Source organism: Silurus meridionalis, chromosome 2 (genome assembly GCF_014805685.1).
Source record: "Silurus meridionalis isolate SWU-2019-XX chromosome 2, ASM1480568v1, whole genome shotgun sequence".
Lineage (NCBI taxonomy): Eukaryota > Metazoa > Chordata > Actinopteri > Siluriformes > Siluridae > Silurus > Silurus meridionalis.
Window position 1 is genome coordinate 16,250,810 of NC_060885.1, and position 13,508 is coordinate 16,264,317.

At 37.1% G+C, this 13,508-nt stretch overlaps 2 protein-coding genes across 3 annotated transcripts; one reads left to right on the top strand and one right to left on the bottom strand.

Annotated features, from left to right (window-relative positions):
* pcgf6 (polycomb group ring finger 6) lies at positions 1–8,049 on the bottom strand. Its single transcript, XM_046877001.1, has 10 exons — positions 7,726–8,049; positions 3,653–3,752; positions 3,379–3,475; positions 2,410–2,465; positions 2,247–2,306; positions 1,974–2,100; positions 1,755–1,782; positions 1,576–1,674; positions 511–597; positions 1–395 (listed from the first exon to the last, which is right to left on the bottom strand). The coding sequence occupies exons 1-10, from the start codon at positions 7,819–7,821 to the stop codon at positions 348–350; spliced, it is 798 nt and encodes a 265-aa protein (XP_046732957.1). The 5' UTR covers positions 7,822–8,049; the 3' UTR covers positions 1–347.
* Positions 8,050–8,216: 167 nt separating this feature from the next.
* polr1c (RNA polymerase I and III subunit C) lies at positions 8,217–12,126 on the top strand. Of its 2 annotated transcripts, none has more exons than XM_046876984.1 (9): positions 8,217–8,373; positions 8,582–8,653; positions 8,743–8,850; positions 9,601–9,733; positions 9,954–10,073; positions 10,445–10,597; positions 11,041–11,190; positions 11,324–11,440; positions 11,569–12,126. In XM_046876984.1, exons 1-9 carry the CDS (start codon positions 8,302–8,304, stop codon positions 11,688–11,690), a joined length of 1,047 nt encoding a protein of 348 aa, XP_046732940.1. In that variant the 5' UTR covers positions 8,217–8,301; the 3' UTR covers positions 11,691–12,126. The 2 variants fall into 2 exon arrangements, with proteins under 2 accessions (XP_046732940.1, XP_046732945.1); XM_046876989.1 differs by having other exon boundaries at positions 8,291–8,373; positions 8,595–8,653.
* Positions 12,127–13,508: the final 1,382 nt, after the last annotated feature.

Consider the following 13,508-nt stretch of genomic DNA (forward strand, 5'->3'; position numbering starts at 1 on the left):
AAAAAAAAAAACTCCTTTATTTTTTTATCCAACTGATTTGGTCAAAAGCACCGATACGCAAATATATATTAAGTGTGTAGAAAACAAATCCATTGGACTTATATAATTAAACAAGACACATTTCATTTTTTATTTAAAGGTTATATGGTTTTCCCCATAAAAGTTAAGGGTTTCTATAAATGTAAAAACTGCATTAAAGAATGCATACAAATTGAGAGAAAAATTGTTAACCTACTGACAAATGTTTAACAAGAAGCATTAACTGAAACAATTTTTTGCCAAAAAAAGTACAGAATAGCCCTTAGTATTCTCTCTGTAGATAGAAGGTTAGAAAATGAGTCTTCTGTTCACTGAGTAGGGAGCACAAGTCCGAATTGTAAAACTAGCATTCCATCCTAAAAAATAAAGAAAAAAATAAGGCAGTCATCAGCCTGTACAGTTTCAATTACTGAAATATACTCATGTGATCAGTCACAACAAATTTACCCTCAAATTTGAACTGATACTCACCTGTAGGGCATTTTCTCCCATTGTGATTTGCACTTCTCTTAAAGATTGACGCTGTTCTAAGAGATGCTCTCCACAAACAACATCCACCTGTCCAAGTTCAGTCAATTAATTAAGTCACAATTAGTTCAAATCTCAGTGAGGTGTACATTGATATCTGGTATTCCTCCTTAGAGATAAACCCCAGATTAGCCCACACTAATAAAATATATAATTTCTATAATACCATATTTCCCTCTTTACCTTGATTTCAACCTCGTATCATGTAGGAATATTAGCAAATGGGTCATAAGAAGCTGTCGTGCTACAGTCTGTTTACATAATTCCACCCACAATTTCTACAGGGAATTTTTATAATCCTATACTTATAATGCCATTACCTCATAGTCCGCAGTCTAAATTACTAAAAGGCATGAGGTCAAGAGACTATGGTAGCAATTATGCTAAACATATTTTGAGAGGAAACTGGCCCTATTGTTCAAAGGAGGACATTTTTACTTAGGCATTACAGTTACAAATTGCCACACACACATATGCATATACATGTTATATATATATATATATATATATATATATATATATATAAAACACACACACACACACACACAAGACAAGGTACAATGAAAGCAAAGAGCTGAGCAGTTGAGGGTGAAAGGTGTGTTTCTCCTGGTTTTCTGAGATTTCAACAATTTCCAATTACTAGCTTTAGAACCTGAATGACTGAGCTAGCAGTGTCTAAAAGTGGGTCCTGACCCTGCATGCATGTACAGTACTGTACGCTTAACAAAATTAATAGCCCCAATTCAACCACAATCTTTTATCAAATTTTGATTTGAAAAGTCCCAGACTTGTATTTTACTGAAATTAGTTACAAATAAAACAAATGATTATTGTATATTTTACAATAGTGATGTACACCAGTTTTACAGTTTAGTGTGTACACATTTATGCTATTTATTACTACTGTCTGAAACCCGTACAGTGCTATTGGTAAGGATCTTCACACTTGATCACACCTGATTAAAGCAGGGTAATAAATGCCATAAATGTTATAACTGTTTGCGTTACCTTCATATTTGGACTTAACTCCATCTTCCTTCTGATAAACAGCTCCACGTGCCGAATAGTGGCTTCACCTGAGACACGGATATACTTTCTCTCCAAAGGCTGCAAATGAAAGACCTCATTAGATCAATATAACCAAGATAGACAACATGCCTCGAATACAATTATAAATGTAAACTTGCCTTATAATTCTCAATGCCCTCCTCAGCTCTGTGAAACAAAGTTATAATAAACGAATAAACAATAAAAAAAGAGAAATATATTGTGCAAATACTTTATCATCAGTTGGCCATTGCTGGGTTGTTTCTGGAGTAACTCCATCTAGTGTTAAAATCCATATTTGCAAACTCTGAATTGAAAGGTACGGGTATAAAACCGAGACAGAAAACAAGACCACTCACCCAACAAAATCTAACATTAGGGACACGTCGAGCTCTGGAGGAATGGTGAAAATAGACTGCGGCATGTGGTCTCTCTGTTTCTGTTTCAGAAACTTAATTGGAAGCATACTGCTTTTAGCTGTGTTGACTGTTATTAAAGAGGAAATAAGGGCAAATCAAAAGATCATCAATTTAGTTCAACCACCATCTCAAAATGAAATACGTTGAAACATATACAGAGATAATGGACATATTTGTTTTATAAAATATGCAGCTGCATTTAAATGAGCACACCTGGTTTTGGGATCGGCAGACGTCTCTCTTTGTAAAATGCACGCATTTGTGCCCTCTCCGCTTGAATGGGAACCAAACACAGTTAATGACAAAACGAGCATAATGAATAATGATGGGACATTAGAACAGGTTGCCAAACATTTAAAGTAAAATATCATCTTACCTTCCTCCAAATATGGGACTGTCTTATAAACAATATCTTGTAACTGCCTGTCAGGTCTGTTAGGGAAAAAAAAAACGTAACACGGTTAAGACAGTTCAACAATGGCTCTATGAGCATTGCAAAAAGGAAAAATTAGCCATGTGGATTTAACATGGGCAAGTCTAATATAGTTCCAAAATAGCAGCATAATTTACACCCAAGGGGTTGTTGTGACAATAACATCCAACTCTCACAGGTCTCCTTTCCATCAGAGAAAAGAGAAAGATATAGTTTGATCACAGGAAATAATGCTTGCTGTCAGCAAAGCTTCCTGTATGTGCTTTATTTATTGTCATTCATTGAAAGCTTTAGAGTTTATATAAACTAATTGTCCAATATATTAGGAACATTTCTACACATTCACACCTTTATCTAATTTGCTTATCATGTTGCAGCAACCCAATTCAAAGATCACACAGATACAGGTGAAGAGTTTGTTATTGGTCACATTATACATCAAAATGAAAAATTGTGAGCTCTGTGATTTTGATCGTAGCATGAAGGTTGGTACTGCGGTTGAAAAAAGTGCGTTATAGTTTCCTGTCAGCTCAGATCAGTCTGGTCATTATCCTCTGATCTCGGTCATTAATAATCAGATGTTCTAACCTGCAGGCCATCTGTATACAGGATGTTTTGCAGCACTCTATGTAAACTCTAGAGACTGTTGTGTATGATCCCAAGAGATCAACATTTTCAGAAAAATCTGGTTTGAATAACAGAGATCACATTTCACATCTGATCAACAATGTGTGCTTGTACCTGTACTTAACCTGCAGGATTTTAAACATTGTGCTGCTGCTCTTTGAATAGAATATGCATGATTGTACAGGTGTTCCTAATAAAGTGGACAGTGAGTCTATGAACCCCTACAGTAACTTTAAACTGAAGTACAAAGTAAGCGACAAAAATGGTAATGCAAGATAGTAGTACCTTAAATTATATAGAGGTTGTGTTTGATGAACAACAATGCCACAGTTGGGACACATGTTGCTGTAGAAGAAGTGCTTGACAATGCAGCTTTTACAGACTGTGAATAAATAAAAGACAGTGATGTGATTACCAATGCCTAGATGATTATTTTTGATCACACAAATAATCAGTGAGTTACTTGGCAACAATGCCAACCTATGCCAGACTCTAATGTTCATGGCCAGTATCTAGGAAAGTATGTATGTATGTAGTCAGCATCAAGTGTCACACTTACATGAATGAAGGCATTCAGTGATTGTGGTGGCATCAATGTAGAAGCCATTGCAGAGACCACAATGAATATAAGGGTACAGCTCCCTTAGTGGTAGCAAACGCTTCAAGACAAGGAAAAAAAAACAAATAGTAAGATAAGTAGGAAATAAAACAATGTCATATGTTATAATGTGTTATTTAAGCAATATCATCGGAGCAAGACTGCTGTTTTATAGAATAACAACACTGCCACAGGAAGTTGTTTAATCACAGCTTCAGACATTCACTACAAAAGCATGCCTGCAAGTACGATTCCTTTTACACAACAATTCTATAAACAATAAGTCTACATAGAAATTAGCATAGAGTACATGACTTTTCAGACAAAGAACAACCAAATAGTTTAATGTTCACTCCATCAATAACAGTCCAGTATAAAATGTAGTTTGATTTTATAAAAATAAATAAATAAAAATAAACGAATTGCCAGAAATGGTGTTTTAGGTAGCAAACACTGACACCGAGTGCTATGTGCCAGTGATGTTATACTAAATATCAGCACTTATAGAATGCTGCTTGACAATTCTAAGGACTAACTCTTGTATGGAAAAATAATCCTCAATGTCGTTTTTTTTTTTTAAGAAAGAAAAAAAAAAAAAAAATGAAATAATGTCAACAATAGAAAACAAAACAAAAAAAAAAACTGACAGGCTGTTAAAAAGTGCGATTCTGGAAAAAAATTTAATAGACAGCTTTGTGGGAACAATTTGGGGACGGCCCGTTCCTGTTCCAACATGACTGCGCACCAGTACACAAAACAATAAAGACATGGATGAGTAAGTTTGATGTGTTAGAATTTGACTGGCCTGCACAGAGTCCTGACCTCAACCTGATAGAACACCTTTGGGATGAATTAGAGTGAAGAATGCGATCCAGCATTTCATGTAGGATTCTGTAGGATGAGGTTTCTGTTATTTACATTATAGCAGCTATAAACAATCTTCCCCTGACCAGCCTCTTTTTTCATTCTTTTTAGAAGTAAAAAAAAAATTTCAATAATGTAAACAAATAAAAAACTAAAAAAAAAAAACCTGACAGGCTGTTAAAAAGTGCGATTCTGGAAAAAAATTATAGACAGCTCTCACTGCTTCACTTTTCCAAAGGTGTTTAATCAGTTGATTACTAGACTTAAATTATGTATATCATTCACAACACACTGCATCCATAAAGCCTCCAGCATTGTGCCCGATCATAAGCACCCCTCACACACACTCTTCACTGTCCTGCCAGCTGGAAAAAGGTACTGAAGCACGTCCTGACTGTCTAATAGCATCTTGGTCCTAAAGAAACGTTGCTTCATTTCACTGTGCCCTGTACTGGATATGGTTGGAATGACAATAAAAGCCTATATGACTTGATAATTTTCCAAGTAGGTCCCTGTAAAACCCTTTTGGTGGGTTGGATGGACCATGCACAAGAAAGTTTTTCCACAGACTGGGGGTGACTATAGTTAGTTTGGGGTGCATATCATATTACTAGTACAGTATACATATATGTACACGATATTGCCAAAAGTATTCGCCTGTCTGCCTTCACATGTAAATTAACATCCAATTCTTAATTCATAGGGTTTAATATGATGTTGGAGCTATAACAGCTTCAACTCTTCCAGAAAGTCTTTTCACAAGGATTAAGATTGTGTTTATGGGAATTTCTGACCATTCTTCCAGGGGCGCATTTGTGAGGTCAGACAGTGATGTTGGACGAGAAGGCCTGGATCGCAGTCTCTATTGTAATTCATCCCAAAGGTGTTCTATCAGGTTTAGGTCAGGGCTCTGTGCAGGCCAGTCAAGATCTAACACACCAAACTCACTCATCCATGTCTTTATGGACCTTGTTTTGTGTACTGGTGCGCAGCCATGTTGGAACAGGAACGGGCCGTCCCCAAACTGTTCCCACAAAGTTCGGAGCATGAAATTGTCCAAAATGTCTTGGCATGCTGAAGCAATGAGTTCCTTTCAATGGAACTAAGAGGCCGAGCCCAACTCTTGAAAAACAACCCCACATCATAATCTCCTCCACCACGCTTTACAATTGGCACAATGCAGTCAGACAAGTAACATTCTCCTGGCAACCGCCAAATCCAGACTCGTCCATCAGAATGCCAGACAGTGAAGCCTGATTCGTCACTCCAGAGAACATGTCTCCACTGCTCTAGAGTTCAGTGGTGGCGTGCTTTACACCACTGCATTCGATGCTTTGCATTGCACTTAGTGATGTAAGGCCTGGATGCAGGACCATGGAAACACAGTTCATGAAGCTCTCTACTTTTTTAGATTTTACTTGGCCTAACACTTGGCTAAGTTGCTGTTATTCTCAATCACTTACACTTTGTATACCACTAACAGTTGACTGTGGAATATTTAGTAGCGAGGAAATTTCATGACTGGACTTATTGCACTGGTAGCGTCCTGTCACAGGACCACGCTGGAATTCACTGAGCTCCTGGAAGCAAACCATTCTTTCACAAATGTTAGTAGATTTTTTTATTATTATTTTTAGCCTTTTTTTATTCATATATTTGTATTTTGATGTCATATTGCAATTAAATGCACTAAATGGGTTTATTTTTCACAGCAAAAAAAAATTTATTAAATAAAATTCAGCAATTTTATATATAAAAAAGGAAACAAATTACTTAATCATTTTAGGAGACCTGTCTTATTTTCTCTTGTATATTTAGTATTGCTCTTCAATTAAGAAAAAAAAAAAAAAAACTCATTTCCGGGCTATTAAGTGCACCAATATATAAGCCGCACCCACTGAATTTGACAAAGGTTTTTATTTTGAACATAAATAAGCTGCACCTGTCTATAAGCCACAGGTGCCTTCATTGAAACTAATGTAGGGTTAGAGTTTCATTGTTTAAGCCGTGGGGTTCAAAGCGTGGGGAAAAAGTAGCGGCTTATAGTCCGGAAAATACGGTACTTTTTCGATTAATCGATGGAATAACCGGTAAAATACTTGATTACCAAAATAATCAACACCTACAGCCTTAAATCCAAACGCAATTGCAAATCTTGCATTACCGTCTGCGTTTTCGCTTTTGCGAACGCACAGTGACTCGTTACATTTCTAATGGAAAAGTCCATTTGCAACTGTATTTTCTGTGTCTTAACGAGTTATAATAATTTTATAATATTAAAATCACCACGTCTGCCTTTTCGCTTTTTCACCTGCCAATCGCAATTTCCTTTTGCAGTTGAATTTCCGATGCCTTGAACGGAAACCTGTCAATAAGTGTCAAAGTTCGAACTATATTATTGGGCGTGTTTTTATTGAAAAGTGATGCCAATCCCAGTCGAAGAGGGGAAACGCCAGTAATAGACGATTTTTCGGAATGTTTTGAACAACAGATGTAGTCAGACTAGAAGAATCGAGACCTACTAAACCTACTAAATTCTGTTTCCTGGCCATAAATTACAGAGATTGTGCGATTATTTGCGTGTCAATTAGAAAATGAACGACTAAGACTACTCATTCTTCAGAGTCACATTAAAGTCTTGTTCAAAATGAACGAATCGTTCATAAACGACCCATCAATAATTTTGAAGTTGTCTTTTTGTTTTTTAAAAACTAAATAAAAATATGTTATTATTCGCTGGTTGGGGAACCCCTGCTGTAAACAATCTGTTACTATTGCATGGATAAAGCAGTAAAGTGAGTGCATTAATCTAAACCTCTGATCCGCCTCATAGCCGGGACTACTTTCACACTGTATAACTGCTGTTACAGAAAACAAATCACCACCTCCTGACCAGTGATTTTAGAGAATTTAACAGCTCTGTGGTATAATGCATTAAGCTATGCAGTCAGACATGTAAAAAAAAAAAAAAAAAGAAAGAAAGAAGAGAGAACATTGAAGTTTTCTTTTAAAACAACATGAATGTCTGCAAAAGCTACTAACCGCCGAGCTAGTGACAGGTGTTATCTAACAAACCGACACTAAGTAGACCGTGAGATACCATTAGTTTATTTTAAAGTAAAATAATATTAATATTGGCACTCGTTACCAGGTATATATTAAATGTGTACCTCTGCACAGGTGCTACTGCCCTCCTGAGCTTTCTCCTGAGCGTCTGTGCCTCTGCCCTCGCCCAAACTTTCATTTCCCTCACGGCTGCCGTCCATTCTTCGTCGTTCTTTTTATATATAAATATTTATTTTTCCCCTTAAATATTGTATTGGTTTCAGATAAACTACACCATTCTACCCAAGGTCGGGTTTCCACCGAGTCCGCGCTGTTTTGAACTGTTTTACAGCAAATAAATGAACTTTAGGTGCATTTTCCCCTCACAAGCGCGCGCTCCAGCCCTAAATCCCGCGAGTTGAAGCTTTGCGCGCGGCGAGAATGACGCCGAGCTGCGCGTGCACACTGATACAAAATAATAGTCACCGCGAAGTGCTTTTATGATTTTACGTCAACCGCAACAATGTTGGAATGGCACATACAATTGAACAATAAAATTTATATATATAAAAAAAACACCCAAAGCTTAAATGCGGTAATAAGGCCGATGAAAATCTTTTGGCGCGTTTTATTTTGAAATGTAAACGCGGGTTTGAGCGGAAGTCTGCAGTAGGAGGAGGTGGCGCTGGACAGCTTGCAAAATGGCGGTACCTATGAGAAACGTGGATGAGATCCGCGATAGAGTGATTTTGGGCGAATTCGGAGTTAAAAATGTACGTATGACATTTTCGGGCTATACATAACATCAGTGCTGTTTATCATTAAATGAAGGCACACTTTGTTTATAAACCCACTGGTTGACTGCTGATGGATTTATACATTGATACTGACAGTAGCCACACCATGTGTATTAATTAAGTAAACGTGTTTATTGTAATCGTGAGTTTTAATGTGTTTAATAGACAAATTCTAATTTTCCAGGTTCATTCTACAGATTTTCCTGGTAATTATCCTGGTTATGATGACACATGGGACCTCAAGAGGTTCAAAAAGGTACTATAGGAGTTCAGCTTCTCTACCTTTGGTCACGTGAGTCTGCTCTTTTGTAAAGGATAATCTTTCTTCAATATGTGATCAAACAGAATTTCAGGCTCGATATTGTTCATCTGGATGAGAACACGCTGGAGTTTGATATGGTGGGAATTGACGCTGCCATTGCGAACGCTTTCAGACGGATTTTACTAGCTGAGGTAGGATGTTACTCATTCACGGTCTTTGTTATCCAAATTTGCATGGAAATGTAAAAAAAAAAAAACCCTCTACACTGTAAATATAGACAGTCTGTGGACATGAAAATATTTGTGGAAGAGGTCTTGCTGGGTTTTTTTAAACAGTGCATTGCACTGATCTATACACCATAAGGCCATCACACTCATATCTTCTGTTTACCCTGATGCTGTTTTTAAGTTGGAAGTAAACAATTGTCTGCAATGCATTTGTTTGCTGAATCGTTCCCTTCCTTGGAAGTACGTGGTTTTAAAATGTTCCAGCACGACGCTTTGTGTACAAAAGAGTATATATGAAGATATGGTCTGTCAATTTTAATGTAAACAAAATTGAGTGGCCTGTACAGATTTATAACTTCAACTGTACTGAACACTTTTAAATAAATTGGAACGACTGCTTGCAAGCCCTCATTACTGTATGTCAGTGCCTGAACTCACTAATGTTCCTGAAACTGAATGAGCAAAAACTCTTCATAATCTAGTGGAAAACGTTCAGAGAAGAATGGAGGTTGTTATAACAGTAAAATAGGACTATATCTGCAATGGGATGTACAACAAGCACATAAGTTAGCGATTGGCGAGGTGTCCACAAACTTTTGTCCATGTTGCTAATGGTTATGAGGTACGTTGCATTGCAGTGCACATGACCAATGCTTGTAAATCGCGTTTATTTGGCAAAGGGATTCTTATTTCCTCGTATTTCTTCTCATCTAGGTCCCAACTATGGCAGTTGAAAAAGTTTTCATTTACAACAATACATCAATAATTCAAGATGAAATCCTAGCACATAGACTTGGCTTGGTCCCCATTAAAGTTGATCCTCGTCTTTTTGAGTACAGAAATCCTGGTAAGAGGTTGTTATATTTATGTATAACCCAGACGTGAGTCATTTCCCTCTAAAGCATTCCTGTTTTCATCATTAAACTGATGAGTCTGTGAACACACAGTTTAAACACTGCTTAAATGCCTCATTGTTGTACTTTATTTCTATAATTATCTGTTTAAATGAGAGAATCATTTTTAGTCACATTGTTTAATATGGCTGGGTTTTGTTCTTTTTATTTTAGGTGATGAGGAAGGCACTGAAATTGACACAATTCAGCTTCAGTTGAAGATCAAATGCTCAAGGAATCCCAGGGCTTCTAAAGATGCATCTGATCCCAAAGAACTATACCTCAATCACATGGGTAAATAGAGAAGTGCTAATATTGTATGATAGAACATCGAAGCATTCGTTTGTGATGTGTTTTTAAATATACTAATTATTCGTGTTATTTGAAGTAAACTTTTGTTTGCTTTGAACTGCATTATATTTTGTGTATTTTATGGTTACACTTGATTTTTAAAGCTGTTCTCATCTGAGTTTTTGTGATGAATTGTGCAGCTGCCTGGTACAATAACCTGGTATAGTGTTTGTATTTTCAGTATGATCTGATGGATGAGTTGGGTACACACTTAGATGTGGATCTGCTATTTAAGACACTTGAAAATCATGTTTGGTTAAAGTGTTTAGTTGATTTATGAAGAAACCTAATTTCTGCTTGTTGTTGTTTTTCAGTGTATTCAAAGGACATGAAGTGGGTACCTATCGGAAACCAGGCTGATGTGTTTGCTGATGCTAACATTGGTCCTGTCCATGAAGACATCCTCTTGGCACAGCTTCGGCCAGGACAAGAGCTGGATATAGTCATGCATTGCGTTAAAGGAATAGGTGAAGAATTATGAGCTCTGTCTTGTTTACATGTCTATTATAATTGTTTAAAGGGAACAAAGAAAACATAACTGAAGGAATATGTTAGTGCCTTCAAAATAGTCAGAGGTATTTCCATGAATTTGAACACATTTGCCTCTACTGAAGTGTACTCAGATTAGATGTATAATGGCAGTGAATTCATTGAAACACTTATGTATGTGGATCAGCTGCTGCCTGATTGCACGTTAGGGAAAGTGTAAATATCTAGAATTAATTTAAGTATTACTTAATGAAAACTGGTAAGACGGTTGTAGTTTTCAATTTGTGTTTCAATCAATCTTGTACAAGAAAACATATTGGAATTATTGTCGTTAAAAATGTCAAAGCAATCACTTTTAATGCTGATTGCTGTCTGAATTGCATTTAATCATTCTTAGCCATCTCCACTTTACACTGTGTAGGTAAGGACCATGCCAAGTTTTCCCCAGTGGCCACTGCTAGTTATAGGCTACTTCCTGAGATCACGTTACTGCAGACGATTGAAGGAGAAAAAGCTGAGAGATTAAAGCGCTGCTTCTCACCTGGAGTTATTGAATTAGAGGATGTTGATGGTATGATTCCCTCTCTTCTAGCCTGTCCACAGGCTCAGTAAAGCACTTCCAGACATGTTCTCATTGATTGTTTTATCATCATCATTCTTTGGTTGTTTATTTATTCATTTATGTATTCAAATGTTCACTTAAGGAAAACAAGTGGCTAAGGTGGTCAACAGTCGTCTTGATACATGCAGCAGAGAAGTGCTTAGACACGATGACCTAAAGAACTTGGTAAAACTCGGAAGAGTGCGGGACCATTTTATATGTATGTATTGTTGACTCACGGAAGGTGGTTTTTTATTTATTTATTTATTATTATTATTATTTTTTTTATTATTTCCAGCTAAAGTAGGGTAGTCACTGGCTGATATTCTTTTTGTCTCTCTTTTTCAGTCTCAGTGGAGTCTACTGGAATCTTACCACCTGATGTCTTGGTCAGTGAGGCAATTAATGTACTAACTGCAAAGTGCCAGAGATTTCTGTCTGAGCTCGATTCAGTGACTGAAATGGAATAGACAGAGGGATGTTGGGCCACATGAACTGAAGGCAAACAGGGCCTCATAACCTGAAGAGTGTTGAAGGATTGAGTAGCTAAAACAGTGCATGATTAGGGAGTGTTTTCTTTCCTAATTATAAAAGCCTTGAGTCCTACAGGAAGCCTTGATGACATCAGATCCTTATCAACACAGATTACAGTGTTAAGTTAAATGGACATAGATATGAGAGGCAGTGTTATATTCTCATTCTTAATGCATCTGCTTTGCTCTGAGCAGGTTTTGCTTGGCTGGTCCTGTTGAATGACTTATAAGCATAAGCTTTCTGTTTGGCACATGCTCATGTCTAGAGAAAGACATCAAAGCATCTGAGGAATTTCAGAGGTCATATTTCTCTATAAATCTGTTTGACAAAACATTGTACATTGTTTGTATTAAAGTAATTGACAAAATGTCACTGGTGCTCCCAGTTCTCTTGTTGCATGTGCTCTCTTGTCTTGATGGTTTGTTTTCTATAAAGCCTAAATACTTCATTAGTTTATATAGTGAGTTTTGATTTGTTTGTTTATTTTTTGTTTGTTTGTTTTACAATTAAATCAGTTATACTGGGCTGGCCAGGATTAAACTAATAAATTCATTGGTGTGGCAATCAAATGTCCATAAAAAATGTCATGTGACATGTACCTATTTACCTTATATTTACTAATACACCATAAGAATTATATGTGCATTTTTGAACGTCCTTCGACGTTTACTGCTCATTTTGACATTCCTTCCTTTGAGCAACGATGAAATGACTTCAATTTCTCAGATTTGTTGCTGTGAGTGTTTTCTTTCATTAACCAAACAGTCATTTTTGCCATCTTATTCAATTTAGCTTCATAATACATTGCTAATGTTTTAGGCCATGTTCATACAGGTTCCGCTTTAGACTAGGTTGGGGCCCTCACATTTAAGCAACCATTTTAGTATATCCTGTCAAGGGTCAATACTATAGAAATGAAACTTGGATATATTTTAGAGTAGTCAATGGGCAGCTTTTATATCAGTACAGATTTCCTGTCCTCTGAAAATAACAACATACAGCCATTATTGTCAAAATAGCTGGCAACAATAGTGAGTACACCCTAAGTGATTACAGCTGTTCATCGTTTAACCATGTAAGGCCACATGTCCTATTTATCATGTTCATGTTTTGTCTGCTTGACTGTGTATTTTATTTTAGAGCAGTTAAAATTTTGGTGCCTGGAGTACAATTATCTCATACTGACCACTGGATGTTTAACACAGCACCTCATGGCGAAGAACTGTCTGAGGAATGGAGAATTAGAATTGTTGCTCTCCACAACGATGGCCTTGGCTATTAGATCAGGAATACCATGAAACTGAGTTACAGCACAGTGGCCAGGGTCATACAGAGGTTTTCCATGACTCGTTCCACTTGGAACAGACCTCTCAATGGTCCATCAAAGAAGTTGAGTCCTCATGCTGTGCGTCAGGTGCAGAAGCATGAGTGCTTTAGAGGTTGCAGAAGCGGAAGATCCGCTTTTAATCAATCTGACTATACACGGTTTACTGAAACATGGGTTCCAACATTTACTGTGACATTCTGAAAAAAACATGATGACCTCCCTTTGGAAAATGGGCCGAACGGCAGTTATCCAGCATGACGAACTCAAACCCAAAGCCAAGATGACAACTTCCTTGCCAAGGAAGGTGAAGGTGATTGAGTGGTCAAGTATGACTCCAGACCTGAACCCTATTGAGCACCTGTGGGGCATTCTCAAGCAGACAGTGAAGAGGCACCATGTGGATACCATCCAGCAGCTCTGTGATATC

Bases quoted from the DNA above. Each gene is read 5' to 3' on its own strand.
- pcgf6 (XM_046877001.1), bottom strand. From the start codon at position 7,821: ATGGACGGCAGCCGTGAGGGAAATGAAAGTTTGGGCGAGGGCAGAGGC. The intron at 3,476-3,652 runs GTAAGTGTGACA...ATTTATTCACAG, and splicing joins CACTGAATGCCTTCATTCAT to TCTGTAAAAGCTGCATTGTC. The intron at 2,466-3,378 runs GTACTACTATCT...TTTCCCTAACAG, and splicing joins CAACCTCTATATAATTTAAG to ACCTGACAGGCAGTTACAAG.
- polr1c (XM_046876984.1), top strand. From the start codon at position 8,302: ATGGCGGTACCTATGAGAAACGTGGATGAGATCCGCGATAGAGTGATT. The intron at 8,374-8,581 runs GTACGTATGACA...CTAATTTTCCAG, and splicing joins GCGAATTCGGAGTTAAAAAT to GTTCATTCTACAGATTTTCC. The intron at 8,851-9,600 runs GTAGGATGTTAC...CTTCTCATCTAG, and splicing joins GACGGATTTTACTAGCTGAG to GTCCCAACTATGGCAGTTGA.